Genomic DNA, 25,230 nt, shown 5'->3' with positions numbered 1-25,230 from the left:
GGGGTCTGTGCTGACAGCTCAGAGCCTGGAACCTGCTTCAGATTCTGTGTCTCCCTCTCTCTCTGCCCCTTCCCTGCTTAGTCTCTGTCTCTCTAAATAAAAGATATTAAAAAAATAAAAAAATAATAAGCTTCCTTGATCCCACACTTTTGTGCAGAGAGAGTCCACAAGGAGATTGACCAGGTGATTGGCCCACACCGCCTTCCAGCCCTTGACGACCGAGCCAAAATGCCATACACTGACGCGGTCATCCACGAGATTCAGAGATTCAGTGACCTCCTCCCCATTGGCTTGCCCCACATGGTCACCAAGGACACTCACTTCAGAGGGTACTTCATGCCCAAGGTGAGGCCAGCCGGGCTCCCACATTTCTCCTGGGTGGGCATCCCAGGTTCTCTTAATCTCTGCACTTGACCTGCCTTTGGTTTTATCACTAGGGCCCTCTTGGTTTTTTTGTCTGTTTATTGTGTTTTGTTTTGAAGGGTGGGCTGAGGAATGGAAGGGCAGTGTCTTTTTGACCTTGTAACTCTCTTTCAGGGCACTGAAGTGTTTCCCATCCTGCACTCTGCTCTCAGTGACCCGCATGACTTTGAAAACCCGGCAGCCTTCAACCCTGACCACTTTCTGGATGCCAGTGGGGCACTGAAGAAGAATGACGCTTTTATCCCCTTCTCCATGGGTAAGCCAGGCCTGCACTCTCTTTCCTGGACACCAGAGTGAAAGGCTGCTCTCTCTTTGGAACAATCTAGGAGAGATCTTTGTTCATCGAGCCGCTAGTATATGCCCATTGCTTTACCTTTAACCCACTTCATCTTCACTGCAACCCTAGATGGGGCTTAAGAAGTAAGATCACAAAGGCACATCTCGGTAAGCTGGACCTTGGGAAAGTATTTTAACCTCTCTATGCCTTGGTATAAAATAGCTGGTGAGTACTACTCTGAGCTCAGTGCTCTACCGGGGGCTAAAGATAATGCCCTGGGCAAGTCACATAGAGACATAGTTCCTGCCCCAAGAAATGTATGGTCCAGCAGGGGAGATGGGCATTTATCATTTGACCACAAAATAGTACCTAATTAAACTTAATTAACGCTTGCAATGTGCTTAGAACTGCTTGGCACAAAGTCAGTGCTCATGGATGTGAAGATGATTATTATCATCAACCGTAACTGTGATAGATGCTCTGAAAGGGACTTTGGGGACACAAAATAGGAAATACTGCCTACTTTTGGTGGTTCAGTGAAGGAAAGCTTTCCTTGAAGCACTGGCTTCTAAGCTAAGACCTCAGGGGTGAATACCTATTAGCCACTAGGAAGAGTGTTCCAGGCAGAGGGAAAAGCATGGTCAAAGCCTGAAGGTGGAGACAGCATGGTGTATTTGAGAAGCTAGACAAACCGGGGGAGCCTGGAGTGGGGGTTATAAAAGGGGAGAAAGGTGAAGAGCTCAGCTGGGGGCAATGAAAACTGGGGGGGGGGGCGTTGGATTTATCTTGCTGTTACAGAGGATTCGGGGAGAGTCCTGACATGTTCTGACCTGTCTCTTGCCCCGTTCTCCATTACGTGGCACTGTCCCAAGAAAGCCCCAACGCCCTGGGTCCTCGTCCTTTGGGAGAAAGGAGGACCCCAGAATCAAGGCCCAACTTGAGTTCCATCAGTGACCTCAGTGGCCCAGATTCCCTGGCTCTGCCTAGTGCTATGGCTTCCCTCATTTCACCTTAGTGAGAGTTGGGGGACTTGTGGGATGGTGGAATGGGGCGGATGATCCCACTCACAAGTCCTGTTCTAAGATTAGAGAGAGAGGCAGAGATGTACAGAAGGAAGGACAGACAGAGAGAGAGAGAGAGAGAGAGAGAGAGAGAGAGAGGGAAAGAATGAGTGAGAACAGAGAGAAGGACAAAGAGAGACACAGAGGGTAGCCCAGGGGACAGAGTGACAGAGACAGAGTGTGCAGTGAAACAATAGAGTGAGGAAGGGGAAAAGAAACAAGAGAGAGAATAGGAGAGAGAGAGAGTTTCAGAATCAGATCCAAATGGATAGGAACAGGGAGTTTAAGATTGAAGAAAGTGGACAAAAAAGGAGACAGAGGAGCAATGTCTGATGGGAGGTACAGTCAGAGCAAAAGACCGAGGCAAGATTGCCACGGGGCAGGGGGGGGCGGGGGGGGGGGGAAGACAAACCAAGCCAAAAAGGTGTTAGAGCCACAGGGATAGCAAAGAACATCCCAATGGACCAGGGATTGGAAGAGGATGGGAGGGAGTCAGTAGGAGTCTGGTGTTCTGGAAAGAACTGGGTCACAGACCCAGTTACAAGACAACTAGCGTAGAGCCCTGCCCTGAGTATTTCTGTCCACGTTTCCGAACTTCCAATGTGCCAAAAAGACGTGGACATTTCCCCCAGAAACCTCCACAGAGGCACAATGTCTAACACCTTGACTGGTCTGGGAGATATCTGAATGGCCTTGCCATGGTGGTCAGCTTGCCGATCAAGAGCCACTGAGGCGGGGCGCCTGGGTGGTGCAGTCAGTTAAGCCTCCAACTTCCATGGCTCAAGTCATGATCTCACCATTGGTGAGTTCAAGCCCCATGTCAGGCTCTGCGCTGACAGCCCAGAGCCTGGAGCCCACTTCAGATTCTCTCTACCCTTCTCCTGCTTCCACTCTGCGTCTCTCTCCCTCTCAACAATAAGTAAACATAAAAGAAAAGAAAAGAAAAGAGAAAAGAAAGGAAAAGAAAAGAAAGGAAAAGAAAAGAAGAGAAGAGAAAAGAAAAGAAAAAGAACCGCTGAGGTAAAGGAGGCTTTCAGTGTCTCTTCCTAGGGTTTCCACTCCCTTTGTCCTTATTTCTCTTCAAGCCCGTGTTTCATAGTCTACTGAGAATCTGGGGGGAGCCATAGACGCCCCTCTCTCAGGTACCAGGCCCATCCGCCATTCTTTTAAGCTTATTTATTTATTTTAATAGAGAGAGAGCATGCACACAAGCACGCTGGCTTGTGAGCAGGAGAGGCAGAGAGAGAGGGAGAGAGAAAATCCTAAGTGGGCTCCATACTATCAATGCAGAGATCAATACCTGAGTCAAAATCAAGAGGCAGACACTTTTGAGCCACCCAGGCACCGTGCCCCGTTCACAATTTATGTGTAGTTTGTTTCTTTCCCCAAACTTCTGAAGCCGGGATCTGTCAGACTGAGATAAAATGACAACCCAGATATAGACAAACACACACAGTGCCAGAAACCCCCTCACATTCCCCATTGCACACACTCACCCCACCTACACGTACAGTGTTCTTAGTACAGTCCAGGTGATAGTCTGAGAATTTTTACAAATATTAATTTCTTTAACCTCACGATAGTCCTATGAGATAAGCACTATCCTCCTTATATTAGAAGTGAAGGACAATGAAAGTGTCATCAGAAATGTGCACACATCCGCACATGTAGAGACAGACACACACACAATCACACGCGCGTACACACACAATCACACGCGCGTGCACACACACACGGAAACACACACGCACATCCAACCAGAAGTGGGTGTTTATTCTCCAAGGGGCCACTGAACCCTCTGGCAATCCAACAGAAGCTACAAACTCTTTCCTGGAAAAGCATGCAAGGCACCTCCCCCCAAATGTTTGCCCCTGGTTTCAGAGGGCTCGGGACTCCCCTAAAAGACAACCCTGGACAGCATGTTGAAGGCCGGTCCCATACAAATCTGTGGCGATGGACACAGATGTCTGGCCTTTGGGATGTGACAAGGCGAGGGATGTGCATTGGCGCCGTGCCCACATTGGTGATCTTCTGTGCCCACAGGGAAGCGCATCTGTCTTGGTGAAGGCATTGCCCGCATGGAATTATTCCTCTTCTTCACCACCATCCTCCAGAACTTCTCTGTGACCAGCCCTGTGGCCCCTGAGGACATCGACCTCACACCCCAGGAGAGTGGCATAGGCAGAGTGCCCCCCGTCTACCAGATCAGCTTTCAGTCCCGCAGAGGGGACTGAGGGAAGGGCCTCAGTGGATTCCAGGATCGTGATGTAATCCTGCCTCTGCAAAGGCCAGTTCCTTGACTCGCTCTGGGTCTTCCTGCTGCTGAGAGACCCACAAAGCAAGCCTGTGTCTTCCCCTCCTTGGTTGCTGCCTCAGTGGGAGAGTCCTTCCTGCAGCCTTGTCTCCTGCCATCACTCTGCAGCTTGCATAGACTTATGGCAGTGTCCTTTCCTCTGTTAACAGAGTTCCCAGTGTGGTGTAAATATAGAAGCCGGGGGCTAAGACGGGAGACTTGGCTCAGATGCTCTTTGCACTTCCGCCTCCCAGGCCACGGCTTCCCCCCTACCTCTCCCTTCCTCAGAGCATCCACAACCTCCCTTTAGGAACCATTTATGCTCCATGATCTGTGCATCCAGATCCAGTGATCTCACTGGAATCCTTCCAATAGCCCCATGGGGTGGGTATGATGATCGTGCCCATTTTACAGATGAGCAAACAAAGGCCAGACAATGGCATCAGTGGTCTGAAGTCATATCCTTTGGCTAGGAGTGAAGGAACAAGATTCACACTGTCTCCCTGGCTCTCGAACTCAAATTCTTCACCCAGCTGCAGCCCTCTCCCAATATATTTTTAAATTACTGTGAAATTCATGTAACACAAAACTGTTTTAATTTTTAAAAAACATTCATTTATTTTTGAGAGAGAGACAGAATGCGAGCAGTGGGAGGGCAGAGAGAAAGGGAATCTGAATCAGGCTTAGAGCCTGACTCAGGGCTTGAACTCACAGACTGCAAGATCATGACCTGAGTAAAAGTAGGATGCTTAACCAAATGAGCCACCCAGATGCCCCAGAACTTAATGTTTTAAAGTGTATGATTTGGTGGCAGTGGCTCGTTCACAATGTTGTGCAACCACCATCTAGTTGCAAATAGTTTCATCACCCAAGAAGAAAACTCCATACCCATTAGCAGCCACTCCTATTCCCCCTTCCCCTCATCCTCTGGCAACCACCAATCTGCTTTTGGTCTTTATGTATTTGCCTGTTCCATGTATTTCATGTAAATGGAATCATACAACATATGCTCTTTTGTGTTCAGTGTCTTTCACTTGGCACAATGTTTTTGGGGTTCATCCACATTGTAGACCATTGCTGTACACTGCCATCCGCATTCTTACTGAATTTCCCTACTTCCGTCCCTCTGTGTAAGAGCATCCTCGGTCCACGGCCCCCTGAGCTGCACGGTTCCACACTGGTGCCTTGGACTCCCTGCTATTCCCCTTCAAATCTCCCGAGACTGAAACAGACATCCAACCCCTGACATCCACTGGTCAGATGGTGATCCATGCCATCTTACGTGAGACCCATTTATTGTCAGGTCACTAGGGATCTTTCCGGAAGGTAAGAACCTCTTCACCTCAAAGCGGGGTGTGAGAAGGCAAAATATTTGCTGAGGAATGAGTGAGTGAGTGAATGAATGAATGAATGAATGGTTAAATCAAGCAACCCCAAACCCACCCAACACGGAGCTAGGTTTCCCCCATCAGACCTTGTCTTTTGCTTCATTTCTTTCTTTCTTCTGAGGCCCAGAGCAAATCCTTTCCGGTGAACTCAGGATGACTCAGTTTGGTCTTCTATTACCAGTCCCTCATGATATAATGCCACCTCTAAGAAAACCAGCCAGGAGCCATTCTTGCAGCATGTCATCCTACACCAGGTTCTGCCAGCTGGCACCACCACCCTTCCTTCAAGAAGGTACTCCAGGTTCAAGGGCATTGCCTGCTAAGATGCCTCCAGCCAGCCAGGGGCCAATGGGAAGCCAGCTTTGGGATCCAACTGAGAGGCTAAACTTCCTGGCCTCTGCAGCACCTGCCATCTTTGGGTTCTCTGTTGCCACTGGAGAGTTACTACGAGTTGTGCTTAATTAGATTTATGGCACATCCCGCCCCAAAGATCACAGAAAACAGAAGGTGACATGCAACAGAGCAGCCTACCTTTTAAGAGGGACAGCAGGATGGAAGGAAGACACAGCCAGGACCATGGCAGTCACAGCCCCCTTGCTGCTCACTGTCTTTATTAGCCTCTTGCTGCTCTGGGATCACTCGGCTTCTCAGAGCCAACTCCCTCCCGGACCTTGGCCTCTGCCCTTCCTGGGAACATTTTGCAAATAGCCCACAAGGGCTTTCTCAAGCCCTCCCAGATGGTGAGATGGGACACAGAAAGTGGGTGGAAAGCAGGAGGTGGGTGGTCAGGAAAGAGCTTACTGGCAGCAAGGCACTTGAGGGCGAAACTGTGGGTGGGACTTTGCAGGCCAGCTTGGGGACTGACTTCCTCCAGCTGGGATCTGGCTCAATTTGCCCACGAGAGAAGCTTCTGGAATTCTGATAAGAAGGAATGCAGGGAATGTAAACCAGAGGGAGAAATTCTGAGAGACTGAGGCTTTGAGCTGTGGTTCTGCAGGGGTGGAGAGCGAGAGGCACTAGCGCTCATGTGTGAGGAGTCTCTATAATTTTAAAAATTCAAACCTGGGAGAGTTCTTGTAAGAGCTGAGAAAGGAGGACATTTGGGACGAGGGCACAGGAGGGAGGCTTGGAGGAGGCCACAATGTTCAAGTGTCTGTGTTTCCCTGATAAGGACGCAGTGGGGAGGGGGTGGTGGTGGTTAGGCTAGGCTGGCACGTGGGACAGAGAGACCCAGAGACAGAGAGATGCAGAGACAACTTCAGGGAAAGGGAGAAGAGAACGGACACAGAAAAAGAGAAGCAGAATGAGGAAAGAAGGGAAGGAGAGAGAGAGGTGGAGAAAGCAGAGAAAGCAAGACAGAGGGAAAACCCAAGATACTGACAAAGAGCGATCCAGAAGCAGAAACTGTAAGGAAGGCTTAGAAGAAAAAGGTAGGGAAGAAACAAAAAATGTGGCATGAACATGGGGAAGCAAAAGAAAGCAAGAAAGTATGCGACCATGAAGTGAATGCTTAGTCTCCGAGATCAGAGGCTTAAAGAAAAGGATAGATTGAAATCTAAAAAGAAAGAGCCCAGTGCACTCAAGGAAAGAGAAGTCCCCCAACATCCTTCCTGCTTGTTCTTCCAATATAACACACAGCTGAGCCCACCTTACCACATCCTGGTTGATACCGACTTTATCAACTTTTCCATTAAAGCCAAACGATTTAGTACAATCAATGATGGACTGTCTGTATGCCAAGTGTATCCCTTGTATAACTGAATGTGTAATGGCTGAAATTGAGAAATTGGGGCAAAGGTATCGAGTGGCTCTCAGGATTGCCAAGGATCCAAGATTTGAATGATTACCATGCACACACAAAGGAACCTATGCAGATGACTGCTTAGTACAGAGAGTAACTCAGCACACGTATTACATTGTGGCCACAGTTGACTGGGACCTTAAATGAAGGATCCGGAAGATCCTTGGAGTTCCCATCATGCACATTTCTAACCACAGGTACAACATTGAGCAGATGCCAGATGATATGGAGCCCCTTGGTTCTGATTCTAACACTCTAAAGATGGAGGTCCTGTGCCTCCCTTTACCAACTTTTTCTGTTGCCAGTTCATAGAGCAATACTCTGTGGCATGAATTATTCTCCTTACCCATTTGCTCTTTATGAGCTGAGTATGGTTAAATACACTCATTTTTTATATTGTTTTGAAATTGAAAAAAAGAAAAAGAAAAAGGTAAAGAGAGAAATAGAGTCAGGGGAAACAAAGACTGACAGCGAGGCCAAGGAGAGGGCCACAAAGACAGACAGGACACAGAAAGAGAACAGAGAAGAAGGGGCTGAGCCTCAGAGACTTAGACACAAGACCAAAGACACAGGTGCACCAAGAAAGTCACACCAAGACAGAGCCCAAGAAAACCATGAGACACAAAGTGCAAAATGCCCAGAAAGAGGTGTGATAAGAGACCCAGTGAAAGCCAGGCTGGCGGAGAGAAAGAAAGAAACCAACCAAGCTAATATGACACCAGCCGGGTCAGAGCCTTCCAGGAGGACAATGCAGTCCTCCACCCACGGCCCGCCCCCACCACACCCTATCTAGATCCCACTTCCTCTTTCACTCCACCATGGCCAACATCAACTGTACCATCATCTTTGGCCAGTGCTTTAATTACCAGGACCCCAGATTCCTAAAGCTGCTACATTGCATGAATGATCTCTCTACTTCTGCCAGCTCTTTCTACAACCAGGTGAGGCCAAAGTTTCCACAACAGGCCAGGAATTGGGGTGGGTGAACCCGGGGAAGGCATCAGATGCTTTATGTCCTAACACTGAGACAAGAAGGCATCAAGATCGGTTTTCTGTGCACAAACTTACCCGCTAAACCTTCCGAGGTGAGGCACTGAGTCTAACTGGAGGTAGGAATCAGGAGACGGTGGCCTGTGAGAGAAGAAATCCCAGCAGAAGTAGGCATGATTGGGGCAGGCTGCACTTGTTCATCCGCCACTGAGTGTATGTGTGTGAGTGCTCGACTGGGAGCCACATTCCCCAAGGCCACGGGGTGAATCAGCCCCTTCAGATATTGCTGTGCTGCACACCAGGCCAGAGACAACAGATTCTGGGACCACCTTGCTTCTTCCCTGGAGATGTGTGAACTTCTCTCTGGCATCCTGAAACACTTTCTGTGTATCCACACTCGAATGTACAACAAAATTCAAGAATGGAAGATTTTGTCACTGAGAACTTTGAGAGACACCGAGAGGACCCCAGTGCCCCGCAGGACTTCATTGATTCCTTCCTGGTCTGTGTGGACAAGGCAAGGGCGAGCTGTATGGCGAGGGGGGGGGACGGGGGGGCGGGGTGGGGACTGGGAAAGAGAGTGATGGGCACATTACTGACATTTAGCTAATATGTTTAGATATGATGTGTGCATTGTTTAAATGTTGAAATACTTCCCTATGTGTTGGTAAGAAAGCCACTAGTCCACCCCCTTCCCACCACTTATTCCTTCCTCAGCTTCCCCAGCCTCTCCTGGAATTCCTGTCATGAGGTAGCAACTGCCCCTGCAAGGGGTCTTCAAGACCCTTTTCCACCTTCTCCCATTCTGATTGGTCAGAAGGTCCTGCCTGTTCTGCTTGGTAGAAGGTCCATTTCTGTTCTTATTGGCTAGACGCCCATGTCTGTTCTGATTGGTCAGAGGCCCATGTTTGTTCTGACTAGCCAGATGCCCATGTCTATTCTGATTGGTCAGGGATCCATGTGTGTTCTGGTTGGTCAGGGGCTAACGTCTGTTCTGATTGGTCTGGCAAGTATCTTACTGGTTGTTAAACATCTTCAATATCACTCCTCCATGGGCAGCTGCAAGGAAAGCAAAGACGCTCAAAGACAGAGAAGATAAAAACCAAAAAATATCCATCCCTAACATGTATGGAGTACTTACATACGTAGTATCGAAATAACTCCAGATGATGAACTCAGGGTAGAGAGGTTAAGCTCCTTATCCAAAGACACCCAACCAGGGAATGGTAGGGCTTGGGCTTGGGTTTGAACCTAGGCAGTTTGGTTCCAGAGCCCACCCTTTTGCTATATTATTGACTTTGAATAGAGAAAAAGGGAAATAAATAAAAGAAAAACTGGCACAGAGTAACATGAGAGTGGGAGAGAAGAAAAGAAGATCCAGAGCCGGGTATCTTTGCAAGGAGAGATGTTAAGTACTGGCCATGACCATCCCCAGGAGTCCTCTGATCCTGAGAGTGAGGTCCACTATAAGAACTTCGTCTACACAGGGCTTTCACTGTTGTTCACTGGCACAGAGGGCTCCAGCACCACTCTCTCATTCGGGATTCTACTTAGGAACCCCGATGTTCTACGTGAGCTGGGCTTATGGTGGTTGAGGACCAGAAAGGGTGGAGGGTCTTCCAGCCATGCTGGAAGGTGGTACCGTGATGGATGAAGACGTACAACTGCTGGTCTGGTCAGTCCGAAAAACAGAAGATTCACCCCTGTGGGGATTGGTAACTTATAATAAAGCTTTGCTGCTAACAAGGCATTTTGAAGTTGACAGGATAATTTAGTTTACAAAATATTACTCATCCAATTAGGCAAGCTATGGTTTGAAAGGTACTTTCGTACTTATAAAGTACATACAGTGATTGTAAAATGCTTTATGGTTTATGAAGTGTGCCCTAGTCACAAAGAGTACCATTGACAAAGCATTTTGCAGTCTACAAAAGCACATGCTCTTGACAGGACACTTTGAGATGGACACTTGGAGCTTGACAAAGAACTTGACTCTTTGGAGTATATTGCTGATTTACTACTAATTAAAAAGCCCCAGGGTGCCTGGGTGGCTCAGTTGGTTGAGTGTCCGACTCCGGCTCAGGTCATAATCTCACAGTTGATGGGTTTGAGCCCCACCTCCAGCTCTGTGCTGGCAGCTCGGAAGCTGGAGCCTGTCTTCGGATTCTGTGTCTCCCTCTCTCTCTCTGATCCTCCCCTGCTCACACTCTCTCTCTCAAAAATAAATTTAAAAAATTAAAAAGATTAAAAACAAAAAGCCCCTCAATTGGCCCTCGTGCTGGCAGTGTGCAGATTAGACTTGGAGAAACTCTCATCTAATCGAACTCCCCTATTTCACAGGTGATCAATTTCAGGATCAGGGTGGGGAAGCGGTGTATCCAAAATCACACAGCAAGTCACTGAGACAAAAGGATATGACACCAGTTTCAACCACGATCCATTTTTAGTTAAAAAAAAAGTGGCCTTAAGTTTGAATGAATTTCCACCCACCCATCATTACCCAATTAATCCCCGCTAATAACTAGAGTGGAAACATCAGGCAAGACTTCCCTACAACGAAGCCATTGGCTTTTCTTTCGCAATGCTTTCATTGAGAAGGAACAACAACATAATGCCTGAAGAAAAACTTCACAAGACTCTCCACCCACACCACAAAGCAAAGTTCCACCTTCTAGACCAAAGGGTTATGTGTGCTACCATGTTCTTTTCTTTTTTCTTCTTTCAAGGTAAAATTCACATAACATAAAATTAACCAGTATTTTATTTTTTCTATTTTTAATTTTTTAATGTTTATTTATTTTTGAGAGAGAGAGAGAGAGAGAGAGAGAGAGAGAGAGAGAGAGAGCATGCAAGTGGAGGAGGAGCAGAGAGAGAGGGAGACACAGAATCCGAAGCAGGCTCCAGGCTCTGAGCTGTCAGCACAGAGCCTGACCCGGGGCTTGAACCCACGAACTGTGAGATCATGACCTGAGCCAAAGTCAGCTGCTTAACTGACTGAGCCACACAAGTGCCCCAAATTAACCACCATTTTAAAAGTGTACATTTCGATGGCATTTAGTACAATCACAGTGCCATGCAACCATTGTCTAAGTTCCCAATCTTTTCTTCACCCCCCAAAAAAACTGTACTTTTTTTTTTAGTTTATTTACTTATTTTGAGATAGAGAGAAAAAGAGAGTAGGCGTGCCTGTGTGTGCGCACATTAATGAAAGAGGGGCAGAGAGAGAGGAAGAGAGAGAGAATTCCAAGCAGGCTCCATGCTCAGCACGGAGCCTGGCGTGGGGCTCAATTTCATGACTCTGAGATCATGACCAGAATGAAAATTAAGAGTCGGACTCTTAAGTGACGGAGTCACCCAGGGGCCCTAGAAACTATACTTTTGATGGTTGAATAATGTTCTGCTGTCTGGAAATCCCACATTTTGTTTATGCCCTCATCAAGTGATGGGCACATGGATTGTTTTCTCCTTTGGGCTCTTGCGGACTCTGCCCCTGTGGACATTGCATGCTGGGCGGCCCTGCGTTTGTTTCACTCCTAACCAGGAATGGAAGGTGGGTGTTCTTCCTTCTCTGCCTTCGGACCTGAGGCTCTGCGAAGAGCTAGGCAGGACTGAAGACTGAATGAGGCCATATTGGCAGAGGGGCCAGAATAGAGCTTGGCACCAAACGAGTATTATTGAAGTGACTGACACATAAATAAATGCTCATTTTCAAGTTGAGCCTCCAGGGAATGAAGTCACTGGCCAAGGGCAGAGCCAGACACATAGGAGCCTGATGACTTTCAAGGGTGCCTTGGAGAGGGATGGCCTGTCCCATCAGCCCATCTTCCTCCTGTCCCATGCTGAGAGGCCACCCAACGTAGCTAGTTCCTAGGTCTGAGATGATGGATGTGGGGATGGGGGGGTCCCACTCAGCCAAAGTAACACCCCTTCCCTGTCCCAGACTCTCTGCCTCAACCCCAGACAGGTGCTTGGTCCCACTGCTCAGGACAAAGGAGGCTGGGGGTCTGAGGTGGGTGCGGGACTTACTGCATCTCAAATTACGGTCCTTAGACCCCCAACTTCACAGCTGAGGGATGGGTCATGGTGAGGTCACATGTGGAGCTAAACAATGTCCTTCTTTTCCTTACTGGGGTGCCAGACAGCAAGATTCAGGCTCAACTGGAGCGGGTGGCCAGAAGGAAAGCTGAGGAAGCTATACTCTGACATTAGGAGGGAAACAGGGCATTGGGGTTTCCTGCAAGGGCTCCGGCCCATGGCTGGGCCGTGTGGGATTGGGGTTTCTCAGAAGGGACTGATGGAACAGTCCAGGGATCCTCCATCAGGGACAAGATTGGGTTCCTGGCACCAGTCTCATGGGGAAGCAGAGAATGGAGGGTGGAGCACAGAGAGAGCCAGGTGGGAAACCCTTGTCTTTTAGGACTTTGCTTTGGAAGTCTGGCAATGTCACTTCTTCTGAATTCTATTCACTTCCTCTGCATGCTATTGGCCGATGCAGCTAAGAATTCCACTCAGGCTCAAGGAGAGGACATTGGATAGCCAACAAATCACATACTTAACAAAGCACGTTACCATCAACAGACATGCAACTATTTACAAATTACTTTGTTCTCTAGTGTGCTCAGTACTTTATGATGTGGAAATGTTGGGGTTCAGAGCAAATATCAAGAAAGAATTCTTGAGATGTCTTCGGTGCAAAACCGTGGTTTTATTAAAGCACAGGGACTGGATCCGTGGGCAGAAAGAGCTGCCCTGGGGGGTGTGAGGGGTGGCGATTATGTACCTTCAAGTTGGGAGGGAGGTGGGGAAAGCACAAGCCTCCAAGATATTTTGGAAACAAGATTTCCAGGACTCTGAAGGGGCTAGCTATAGGAAAAAGTCATTTATGACTGTTTAGTAAAAACTCAGTCATGAGCCCCTTCAGATACGTATCAGTGGGCCATATGCTTCAAGAATGGTTGCTAATATATACATTCAAAGGTAGAGATAAAGGAGGCTTTCAAAGGGACTTCTCTATTTTTATTTTTAAATTTTTTATGTTCTTTTATTTATTTTTGAGAGACAGGGAGAGACAGTGGGAATAGGGAAGGGGCAGAGAGAGAGAGACACAGAATGTGAAGCAGGCTCCAGGCTCTGAGCTAGCCATCAGCACAGAGCCTGACGCGGGGCTTGAACCCACGAACCGTGAGATCGTGACCTGAGCCAAAGCCAGATGCTTAACTGACTGAGCCACTCAGGTGCCCCGGGATTTCTCTATTTTTATGTAGACTCACAGGATCCTGGTGGGAGGGGGGCGTCTGGATAAGGTTAAGCTAAGATTGCCCCTTACGCTTAGCAAAGGGTCAATGTCCAGGCAGCTGAGATCCTAGATGAAGGTCATTGCCTGTCCCAAGGACTTGTCAGTGGGCTGTAATTTAGCTTCTTTCTGTTGCCTTTGTTTCCCACCTCACTTTACATTGTGTAAGAGACTTTGCCTCTTGTCAACAATTTATTATGAAGTATTTAGCAATGTATTCACTTTTCTAAATTATTAAGTGTTTTTGCAGTATAAGTGCACTTTATAATTAATTACCAAACAATTTGATGTGGACAGATCATTTTGCATTTAAAATATTCTTCTTCCTTCAGCAAAACCCTTTGCGGTTTGCAGAGTATTCTATAATATACAGAACGTCTTATTGTTTACAGAACATCTTGTTTTTTATTTTATTTTTTTTAAGTTTTTTAAAATGTTTTATTTATTTTTGATACGGAGAGAGACAGAGCATGAGAGGGGAAGGGGCAGAGAGAGAAGGACACAGAACCGGAAGCAGGCTCCAGGCTCTGAGCTAGCTGTCAGCACAGAGCCTGACACGGGGCTCGAACCCACGAACGTGAGATCTGACCTGAGCCGAAGTTGGAGGCTCAACCGACTGAGCCACCCAGGCACCCCTCTTGTCGTTTTTTAAAGAGTATGACATTTACAAAACACTTTAACATTTACAAAGATTCCAAATGACAGAGGTAATAAGAGTATTTGTAAACACTGTGTGTGGTTTGCATAGCATTTTGTAACATAAAAACATTTTTCTCTTTACATAAGACCTCAGTAGAGGGGCAGGGTGCATTGCTAAGAAGTGATTTTCCATTTTACAGAGTACGTATTTATTAACTCCTTTGTAACATTCACAAAGAAGTTGCCATTCACAAGGGGCTTTCCTTCTACCTATAGAAAACAAATCAGGACAGAACAACACCTGATGAAGGCTTAAATGTTTCCAAAGCACTGGGGAAGTAGTTTAAAAGCCTTCCATCTTCATCTGAGCAATGTTTGGTACCTATCCAGAGCAGGCAGTGTGCTAAGTGGATGTTAAGCAGCAAACTAGGAGACATTCCCGCCCTAGTGGAACTGCCATCAAGTGGGGGAGAAAAAAAAATAAACAAAATCATGGCAGACAGGGATAAGCACAATGAAGACAGAGCAGATCTGGCAAACTTAGGAAACAACTAGAAAGAGACAGGGAGCTTAGTTAGAGCAAAGGTTTTCAGTCACAGAGCACTGCAAAATACTCCTCCAACAAACCGGCTGTCTTTCCTGTTTAAAAAGCACTTTTGAAGTCATCTTAACACTTGGCTCTTTATTTTTTTAATGTTTATTTATTTTGGAAAGAGAGAGAGACAGACCAAGAGCAGGGGAGGGGTAGAAAAAGAGACACACACACAGAACCTGAAACAGGCTCCAGGTTCTGAGCTGTCAGCATAGAGCCAGACGTGAGGCTCTAACTCCTGAACCGTAAGATCATGACCTGAGCAGAAGTTGGACACTTAACCAACTGAGCCACCCAAGTGCCCTTTGACTTTTTTTTAAGTTTATTTATTTTGAGAGGGAGAGAAAGAGAAGAAGGAGGAGGAGGAGGAGGGGAAGGGGATGGGAGAGGAGAAAGAGAATCTGAAGCAGGCTCTATGCTATCCGCATGGAGCCTCATGTGGGTCTCAAACCCAGGAACAGTGAGATCACAGACTGAGCTGAAACCAAGAGTTGGATGAGCCACTAGGTGCCCTCACACTTGACTCTTAAAATAACTTTGGGAGGTGAATAAATATCATAAACTAGTCTTGATTCTGGAAGACGTTATCTAGACCAACCTTCCATCTCAGACTAGGATCTAAGAAAGGAGGTGGTTATCCAGTATCTCAGAGGAGTTCAGTGGGAGGGGCACAGCTTGGAAGCCAGGATTCCAGACTCCTCACGACTTCCCCGCTCTATCACAATGCATGTTTACAAAAATGAGCTGGAATTAAAAAACAAAGTCATGTCCGTATAAGACTCTTATTCATACAACACTTGATGGTCTCACTAAATAGGGGATGTCTGAGACCTGGCTTTTGATCCTGTTGGTTAGAGTTTGGAATGGAAATGACTCCCTGCTTAGTACCAGTTTTCCCAGACTCATCAGTCCTTCTAAGGCTTTATTGGAAGGCTGCTCCTTGTCATAATTCCCTGAGACTTACTTCATCCAGGAGAAGCCCAGGAAGAGGTTTACAAAGTGATTGGCCAGCTCACCCACAAGCACTTGACCACCTAGAAAAAAAATCTCTGAACTAAAGCTGCTCCTTGTGAGATCCAGAGACCCTGTAACTGCTCCCTTTATTGAAGTGCGTTGCCCTCCCCAGAAGTCTCAATTTTATCAGTAATTCACCCCCAAGACAAGACTAGCTAGAGCCAGGAAAACTTGGAATGAAGGTCTTTATTCTAATGAGAGTCCTTTTGTTCGCTAAGGTGCACTGACGGTTTTCTGCCAGGCTGTCTTTTGGAAGGAGGCCTGTGTAACTCTCCTAGGATCACTCAGCCCCAGGATATCCTCTCCCCCAAGCTTAGTCCTCCATGACTTTCCTGCTGTGAGAAGTGAAACATCTCTCTTACACTAGGTGAGGAAGAGACATTCAAGGAGGATCCTGTCTGTATCCCCATCCCTCAAGGTAAGCAGACCACATCTACCCTCCACATTAGGTCTTCGGATGGGGACTGACTTTTCCTACTGGACCAGGGAGCGGCAGTGGACCCATGCTCCTTCTTTATTCAGCCTCCCTGTGGGGAGCAAATGGGCAAATTTAGATATAAGAAAATGAGATGAGGGACGCCTGGGTGTCTCAGTCAGTTAAGTATCTGACTTCAGCTCAGGTCATGATCTCGCAGTCTATGAGATCATGTGCCAGGCCTGTGCCAGGCTCTGTGCTGACAGCTTGGAGCCTGGAGCCTGCTTTGGATTCTGAGTCTGTCTCTCTCTGCCCCTTCCCACCCTCTCAAAAATAAACATTAAAAAAATTAAATAATAATAATAAAACTATAGTCCTAAGTAAGTATAGTGCTTTGCCGAGTTGTGTGAGTTGTCCTCGTGAATTACCTGAAATTTGCAGGTACCGTCTGCAGAGGGCGCAGTCCTGTGCGATGGCGCCCTTCAACCTGTGGAATCTTCAGATTATGAGACTGACGCGCTGCCCGCTGCGCTAAGAAGGCACCTAACCTGTGGAATCTGAGGCTAACGCCAGGCAATTAGTATCAGAATGGAATTGAGTCACAGGACACCTAACTGGTGTCAGCGGATGAATGACGAGACAGACCCAGGAGCAAAGGGAGTGTGTGAGGAAAAGGGTCAGGGAACCAGGAAGGAGAGGAGGAGGGGCAAAGGAAGGGAAAGGCAAGACCAGAAGGAGGGGCAGTAGTGGGTAATACAGTGACAAAGAAACACAGGAAAATGGTGAACGAATGAAGGAAGGAAATGACCTTTTATGTGCCAGGAAATGTAGCAGGTATATTCGTATGATTTGATAATGCTATTATGTATATAATGTATAATGCATATTTATTATGTATATATATGCATTATGCATGTGTATAATGTAAATTTTATATGCATATGTCATAAAATCTGTTTGTTAAGACCTGAATCCAACTGAGAGCCTGGAGTCCTTCACTCTGTCCAAGCTGATGGGCAAGCGGCTCCCTCTCCCGCAGACGACAGCAGCATAAAAAGCTATCGAACCTGGGCCAGCAGAGTTAAAGCATCTGTTTGCATCCCATTGCTTAAAGCAAATCACATGGTCAAGCCCAACATCAGCGGGGCTGGGCTATATATTCTGCCCACAATGCGAGGTTTGCAAAGGTACATGGCAAAGAATGTGGCTGTATATTCTTATAAAGAGGGAGAAAATTTGGGAACAATTCAGCTTCTCTCAGGGAGTAAGGCTCTTGCCTCACCCCGCCACGATATAGCAGAGGTCAGGCACGTAACCCAATCTGTATCATCAAGCAGTCATTCTTTGGAGTCTGAGTCTTGAGTCACTGGCAAGGAAGGACAAATGTTTGGAGGTCAGCTTTATCCCAGCATTATCAGCATCCATCGAGTCTATGACTCATTTACGTCTTTCCAAGACAGTTTTCTCTGTTTAAGAATCAGAGTCATGTCTATGACCTGTACCGAGAGCTTCTACCACATCTTCCCTCGAGAATGACTCTTCTCCAAGGGCTCACGCTTTCCACCAGTTCTGCCCTGTACATTACTTAGAGTATCTATTCTTCTTAAGCCATCCAGTTGTTAATATTTTTAAATTGTTTAATGTTTATTTATTTTTTAGAGAGAGACAGAGAAAGTGAGCAAGGGAGGGGCAGAGAGAGAGAGGATCTGAAGCAGGCTGCAGGTTCTGAGCGGTCAGCACAGAGCCCGACATGGAGCTCAGACTCATGGACCATGAGATCATGATCTGAGCCAAGTCGGATGCTTAACCAACTGACCCACACAGGCACTCCCAGTTGTTAATATTTTTTAATCCACATATTCAGACATTCGTGTAAGCCTTCAGCAACATGAGTTCTTCCAGAGCCATCTATCTAGACCTCTTGCCCCCAGGTCTTTCCTGTCACAACAGTTTCGGGAGCCTGAAAGATTCAGTCCTTCGGAGAGAGTCCAGATGATACTTGGAAAAGTGTTCTGCAAAGAACGCCATCAGAGTCTCAGCATCTGCTTTTGAGAAAAGAGCTAGTTGATTCCTTCTGCATTAAATTCTGTGATTTACATCATGTGACCCTGTTCCCTTGTCCAGAGATTTCACATCTGCACAAAAAGAAGGCAGCTTTCTAGAGGCTGGATTCGTGGTCAATGAGATTGACAAAAATCTGGCCAAAAGGACATTTTGAAATTATTCCCCACCCCAAGTGTCTTCCAAAGAAATGTTTTAGGCAGTCATATCATTTTTACTACATTACCTCACCTTCTTGGCCACAGTTGCTTGGACTAAAGACTATCTTCAAAAAGATGATCTTGTGATCGTGTGATCAGAGGACAAGGAACTGATCCATGGGTTAGATCAATCAAGTTCACTTTTCTGACACTATGAACCCAAAGTCACTTTGCTTGAGTACGTCACAGTGCCAGGGAAAGCCAGAGACACATTCAAGCAATACTTTGTGGGTTTGCAAAGGCCTTCTAGAAGAAGTTGATCACAAGTAGGCATGTCGAGGGAAGCAAAACAGGAAGCTATGAGTCCCCAGGGAAAGACTGAGAGATACAGTCGTGATTCCCATAATGGGCTCCATGAAAGTACTTTCTGTGTTTTTTACTTGCATTTCCTTAACTGTTTTAATCAAAAGGGAGATTATCCTGGGTGGGCTTGGCTTAATCACCAGCCCAGTCAGACCCTTCATCCACCAGCTCAAATAGAAGAAGCAAGTGGGGAAGTCAGACCTCCAAAAGAAGAGGCACTAAACTCCCTCCCTGATTGGAGGAGTGTCAAAGCATTTATGGGCATGTCTAAAAACCATCTCAACTGAGAGCTGAAAAGGTTTGGAAGAGACTAGGAATCCGAGGTTTCGCTGTTCGTGGTGCTGAGGAGTGGTTGACTTTTTTTTTTTAACTTTCTTTTTTTTATATATATAGTTTATTATCAAGTTGGTTTCCATATAACACCCAGTGCTCTTCCCCACAAGTGCCCCTCTCTATGCTGCTTCTCCCAGCCCTGAAGCAGTCGGGACTCCCACAAACCTTCTCCAAGCATCTGACTCTGCGGAGGACGGAATGATATGGAAAGAGAAGGAAGGGCACCTGGAAAGAGGGAGAAACAAACGTACAAAAGCTGCTGAGGTGGCAGCATCACAGACAGCCAGGAGGAAGAGCTTCGTATTGACATCACTTTTCAATAATTGCTCCTCTTAAAAAGTATGTATTTTGTGGGGCGCCTGGGTAGCTCGGTCGGTTAAGCGTCCGGCTTTGGCTCAGGTCACTATCTCACAGTTCGTGGGCTCGAGCCCCATGTCAGGCTCCGTGCTGACAGTTGGCTCATAGCCTGGAGCCTGCTTCAGATTCTGTATCTCCCTCTCTCTCTGACCTTCCCCTGCTCATGCTGTCTCTCTCTCTGTCTCTCAAAGATAAATAAAAAACATTTAAAAAATTTAAAAAAAAGTATGTATTTTGTTCTCACTGGGGGTGGAGCTCTTGTGCCATTGAAATAGTACAATGGATAGCTTTTGGGGTGCCTCCCAACTTCTGTTCCCCCTTCTTCAGGTCGCAGCACCTGTGTTTAGCTCTGGGTATTTCGATATCCTCACTAGATGAAATCAACTTGGTGGGCGATCAAGTTGCCTTATGTGAGTTTTCCTGGCCACGCGACCCAAGTCAGGTCCATCAGGTACTTACTTCTCTCTGGATTTTTAATTTTGAGTGATTGAGGGGCGCCTGGGTGGCTCAGTCGGTTGAGCGTCCAGCTTCAGCTCAGGTCATGATCTCACTGTTTGTGGGTTCAAGCCCCGCATTGGGCTCTGTGCTGACAGCTCAGAGCCTAGAGCCTCCTTCAGATTCTGTGTCTCCCTCTCTCTCTGACCCTCCCCTGCTCACACTGTCTCTCTGTCTCTCAAAAATAAATAAAAGACATAAAAAAATCATTAAAAATTTTTGAGTGGTTGATTGCCACAAACAATGAGGTCCCAGAGTCCCTACTGTGGCTTCCAGACCTAGCTGTCAGTCATCACCAATCCCCCAGCCCCCCTCACCCTCCACACCCCAGTCCCACTGGCGTCTCTGTTTCCTGAACCCAGGAGCCCTTTCAGGCTGAGGGCTACTACACTTGCTGTTCCCTTTACCTGTGATTCTCTTTCCTCTTTATTTCTCATCTGGCTTCACTTTCATCCTCCAGGCCTCTGTATAAATGCTCTCTTTAGAAGACTGAATCAATTTATTTAAAGTAGCCCTCGAGGGGTGCCTGGGTGGCTTAGTCGGTTAAGTGTCTGACTTCAGCTCAGGCTGTGATCTCACAGTCCAGAGTCCATGAGTTTGAGCCTCATGTCGGGCTCTGTGCTGGCAGCTCAGAGCCTGGAGCCTGCTTCAGATTCTGCATCTCCCTCTCTCTCTGACCCTGCCCCACTCACGCTCTGTCTCTGTCTCTGTCTCTAAAAGTAAACATTAAAAGACATTAAAAAAAAATAAAGCAGCCCTCTAATTAAATTACTTTTAATTTTCTTATTCTGTTTTCTTTTCTTTTCTTTTAAATTTTATTTACTTTTTTTAGAGAGAGACCACACACAAGCACGAGCAGCAGATGGGCAGAGAGAGGGAAACCGAGGATCTGAAGCAGAGCCCAGCACAGGGCTCGAACTCACAAACTGTGAGATCCTGACCTGAATCAAAATCAGGAGTTGGCCGCTTAACTCACTGAGCCACCCAGGCGCCCCACTCTCTTTCATTTTCTTGGTCCCACTCACTAGCCAACACCTTGTGTATATGTTAACTTGTTTACTGTCTACTTTCTCTACGCTAGGATGTCAGTCTCTGCAGGATCTGTGGTGCCTGGAACACTGCCTGGCCCACACTAAGATCATGTGATCCTTTTCCCCTTTGACCTATTAATGTAGTAGCTTGCGTTAATACATTTCCTAATACTGAAACAGCTTCTGTTTTTTAGACTTAGGAGAACTGAGGCTCAGATATCTAGAAGAGACTTTTCCAAAATCACGTAATCAGTCTGTTATGTTTCTGTAGGTCCTTCCTTATTGTGTTGGGATTGCAGCAAGAGGGATCCACAAAGATTAAAAAGAACTTGTTTGCTCAACGTTATGCAGGGAGGAACACTGGTAGAAAAAGATTATGAAGAGCAAGGCAATACTTTCCCTCTCTCTCTCTATCCCTCTCTCTCTTCCCCCTGCCCTCTCTTCCCTCCTCTCCCCACCCAAGATGTTCCCTTACCACTAACAATTCTTTTTCTTAATGTTTTATTTATTTTTGAGAGAGAAAGAGACAGCGTGAACAGGGGAGGGTCAGAGAGAGAGGGAGACACAGAATCTGAAGCAGGCTCCAGGCTCTGAGCTAACTGTCAGCACAGAGTCCGATGCGGGGCTCGAACCCACGAACTGTGAGATCATGACCTGAGCCAAAGTCAGACGCTTAACCAACTGAACCACCCAGGCACTCCTTAGAATTCTAAGTAGTTTTTCAGTGATTTTTCTACTCTGTGGGATTTGTGGATGGACCCACAGTGCACCGAAACAAACAGCTGAAGAAATTCCACAATGATCCAGAAAGGGACAGATAGAGTCAAAGAAAGGGGCCAGGGGGAAGGGAGAAGGGGAGACAGATAAGGACGAGAGAGAATAAAAGAAAGCGAGTTAGAAACAAAGAGGCAAAAGCCTAAATGGGTCACAGGACCCTGAGCTGGGGGGTGCCAGGGCCAGAAGGAAAGGGGGCCGAGGGGTACCCACTTAATGTGCACAGTGGTTCCTTTTGGGGTGATGACAATATTTTGGAACTAGACAGAGGTGATGGTTGCACAACACTGAGACTATACTAAATGCCAATGAGTTGTTACTTGAAAATGGTTGATTTTATGTTATCTGCATTTCACTTCAATAAAACAAAAACAAAAGCAAGCTCTCTGGGTTTATATCCTAATTGTGTGACTTTGGGCAAGCTACTCAACCTCTTTGTGACTTGAGGATAAAAATAAAACCTACTTCATAATGTTGCTCTGATATAAAATAAGAAAAATGGGGGTGCCTCGGCGGTTCAGTTGGTTAAGCATCCGACTTTGGCTCAGGTCATGATCTTGCGGTTCATGAGTTTGAGCCCTGCATTGGGCTCTGTGCTGACAGCTTAGAGCCTGGAGCTTGCTTTGAATTCTGTATCTCCCTCTCTCTCTCTGCCCCTCCCTTGCTCACACTCTGTCTCTCAAAAATGAATAAACATTTAAAAAAAATTAAAAATGAGAAAAATGCACAGCTTACAACAGGGCATGGCACTTAGGTCTGTTAACTCTTGCTGATTTTGACTCCTCTCTCCATGTTGCAGGATTGGATTGGCTAATACCATTTGGATTTTAAAGAAAGTCGAATTTCAGAGAAAGTGACAGAAGACCAAATTGAGCTGACAGAGGCAAGAAAAAGAATAAATCAGAAAGCTACCAGGTGTATCGGTTAGGATTAGGCTCAACTGGATAACTGAAGAATGGCATGAACATTGCGAAAGTTTATTTTTCTCCCCATAAGGTGACATCTGGGTGTGGACAGTCCAGGTCTGGGATGACAATTCCATGTGTCCGGGGCACCAGGAAATCAAGAACTTAGGTGCCTTCTTCCTGCCCGGCCACTTTCAGCAAATGATTCAGTTCCTTTGTGGTTTTTTATCTGCCTGATTTCACGTCCCTGCCTGGTTCCAGGTTAGAAGTAGCAAGAAGCGAGGATGTATGAGCTTTGTGAGGCGGAAGTCAAGGAGCGGCCATTTTTCTTTGAAGGCTGCGGTAAATCAGAGGCGCTGGGCAACAGATTCAGAGTTAGTGAAGGGTTCCGATTTGTCCCCGATCTTATTTTTCTACACCCAACTCTCCTCCCCAACTGTTTGTTGGTCCTGCTAATCAAAAGTGGCAGCAAATCCACCGCCAGCCATCTCTCTGTGAACTCACAGAAGTGGTAGCCCAAAGAGCCAATCAGCTTCTAGAGAAATTCCTCTCCCTTCATGGTCTAACATTGGATGGGCCTAGCCAAGGAAACGTGGCGACATCTGAAGAGTCCCCGAGGCCTTGGAAGCTCCTGAAATGGTACGAGGTCTCAGAATCTCCGGCTTCCTCCCTCTGTGGTGTATGAAGAGAACACAGCACATGTCAACACGACAGACACAGAACAGACGGCCAGCAGGTGGCAGCCAGGTCCTCAATGCACCTCTTAGCACATCCACAACAATCCACGCATATTTATTGGGGGGAAATCCACATCTAAGTGGATCCGCACAGTTCAAACCCATTGCTGGAGGGTCGCCTGTGTATGCCTTCATTTACACCAAGTGTCCAGAATAGACAAACTCACAGAGACAGAGTGTAGACTCGTGGTTGCCAGGGGCTGGGTTGGGGAGGGAGCGAGACTGGGCAGTGGCCGCCTGATGGATATGGGATTTCCACTTGGGGCGGTGAGAAAGTTCTGGAACTAGGTGGTGGTGCCGGTCTCACAGGGCTGCGACTGCAGTGAATGTCACTGGTTTGCACCCTCTCAAGTGGTTGAAACGTGAAGCTTTATGTTGTGTGTATTTGCCAAAAAAAAAAAAAATGATATTAAAAACTTATTGGGTCCTGGAGCGTGAGGGTGGCTTAGTCGGTTGAGAGACCCACTTTGCTCAGGTCATGATCTCGGGGTTCATGGGTTTCAGCTCCACATGGGGCTTTGTGCTGCCAGCTCAGAGCCTGGGGCCTCCTTTGGATTCTGTGTCTCCCTCTCTCTGTGCCCCTCTCCCATTCACCCTCGTTCTCTCTCTCTCAAAACTAAATAAGCATTTTAAAAAACTGATTACAGTTAAAAAAAACAACAACAACAACTTATTGGGTCCTGTGATCGTCACATCACCCGGTGTCCTTCCCCAGTCGGCTCCTAGCTCCGCAAGGCTTCCCTTCTGGTACCCAAAGCCCCTTTCACTTGGGGGTAGCGGACCCCAGGGGAAGAAGTGGGGCATAGGCCTTCTAGGACCTCAATGCACAGCAGAGACAGTGAAGGTTTCTCCGGGAAATCCCGCAGCCGCAGCCCAGGCGCTGCAGCCGTCAGACCCTACGGTTACAGCCCCTCCGCCCGCAGGGGGCGCACGAGTCCCAGGGTGACCCGCTCCGCGACCGGCGGGCCTCACCGAGGTCCTCGGGCCAGAGCTGCGGCCTCACCGACCTCGCCGCCTAGGGAATATGCTCCCCTCGGGCCTGGGCCAGATCTGTGGGTGGGTGGGGCGGGGGCCAGCCGGTGGGTGGGTGGGGAAGCGCGGAGGCTGGCGCTTGTTTTGTTTCCAAAGGAAACAGTGTCAATATTAGGAGCCAGAACTTAGATTGTGAAATCAGAGGTCCAGCCTTGTCGGGAATAGGCGAGGGGAGCTGAGAGGGGGGCAGTAGTGGGGGAGAGGGGGAGAGAGAGCAGGGAGGAGAAGCAAGAGGAGGAGGGGGAGGAGAAAAAGAGAGAGTCAGCCACCTTCGCCGCTGCCCTGCTCCAGAGCCCCAACTCAGGCCTCCGCACTGTCACCTGCCTAGGTCTGTTAAGTTATCCAGTAGTATTTACAGTGGAGCAGCCTCCCAGGGGGCAGGGACGCAGCAGGGAGACATCAGGTGCCCTGCCCTCACAGAGCACATGGTGGGAGCGACAAACCTGCCCCCAAGAGCCACAGCCCAGAGGGGTCAGAGCTGGGCTGGGAGACACAGGTCAGGACCCAGATGGTGAGCTCTCAGGGGCTTTGGACAACCAGCCTCTCTGTTCCTCCCTGCCCTCCTGTCTCCCCTGCCCCTCCCCTTCTGTCCCTCTCCTTCACCTCTTTCCTTCTGCAGATGTCTCATAGGTATCTGTTTAGCTGAGTGGGAGGTTCACTCCCGTCCTCCCCACCAGGCCTGTCTCAGCCAGGAAATGCGAGGCTGGAAGAGTGGGGGCGGGGGGGTGGGGGGAGTCCCTGAGCATGAGTCACCAGGAGCCGGGCTCTGGGAGATGGCTGCCTGCATGGGGAGCAGCCATCTCCCCCACTGGGAAC

The 25,230-nt window shown here is 47.6% G+C and overlaps 1 protein-coding gene and 1 pseudogene across 1 annotated transcript in view; both read left to right on the top strand.

Moving 5' to 3' along the window:
• The window catches only part of LOC115279683 (cytochrome P450 2B11-like), a 14,956-nt gene extending 9,894 nt beyond the window's left edge, over positions 1 to 5,062 (top strand). Inside the window, exons 7-9 of the mRNA XM_029924193.1 lie at positions 158 to 345; positions 538 to 679; positions 3,805 to 5,062. Of these exons, the coding sequence (XP_029780053.1) occupies positions 158 to 345; positions 538 to 679; positions 3,805 to 3,995 (521 nt within the window). The 3' untranslated portion in view covers positions 3,996 to 5,062. The remainder of the gene's footprint in view (positions 1 to 157; positions 346 to 537; positions 680 to 3,804) is intronic.
• Positions 5,063 to 6,763: 1,701 nt separating this feature from the next.
• LOC115279790 lies at positions 6,764 to 24,401 on the top strand (annotated as a pseudogene).
• The last annotated feature ends 829 nt before the right edge of the window (positions 24,402 to 25,230 follow it).

Source organism: Suricata suricatta, chromosome 16 (assembly GCF_006229205.1).
Source record: "Suricata suricatta isolate VVHF042 chromosome 16, meerkat_22Aug2017_6uvM2_HiC, whole genome shotgun sequence".
Taxonomy (NCBI): domain Eukaryota; kingdom Metazoa; phylum Chordata; class Mammalia; order Carnivora; family Herpestidae; genus Suricata; species Suricata suricatta.
This window is presented reverse-complemented; position numbering and strand designations above follow the sequence as displayed.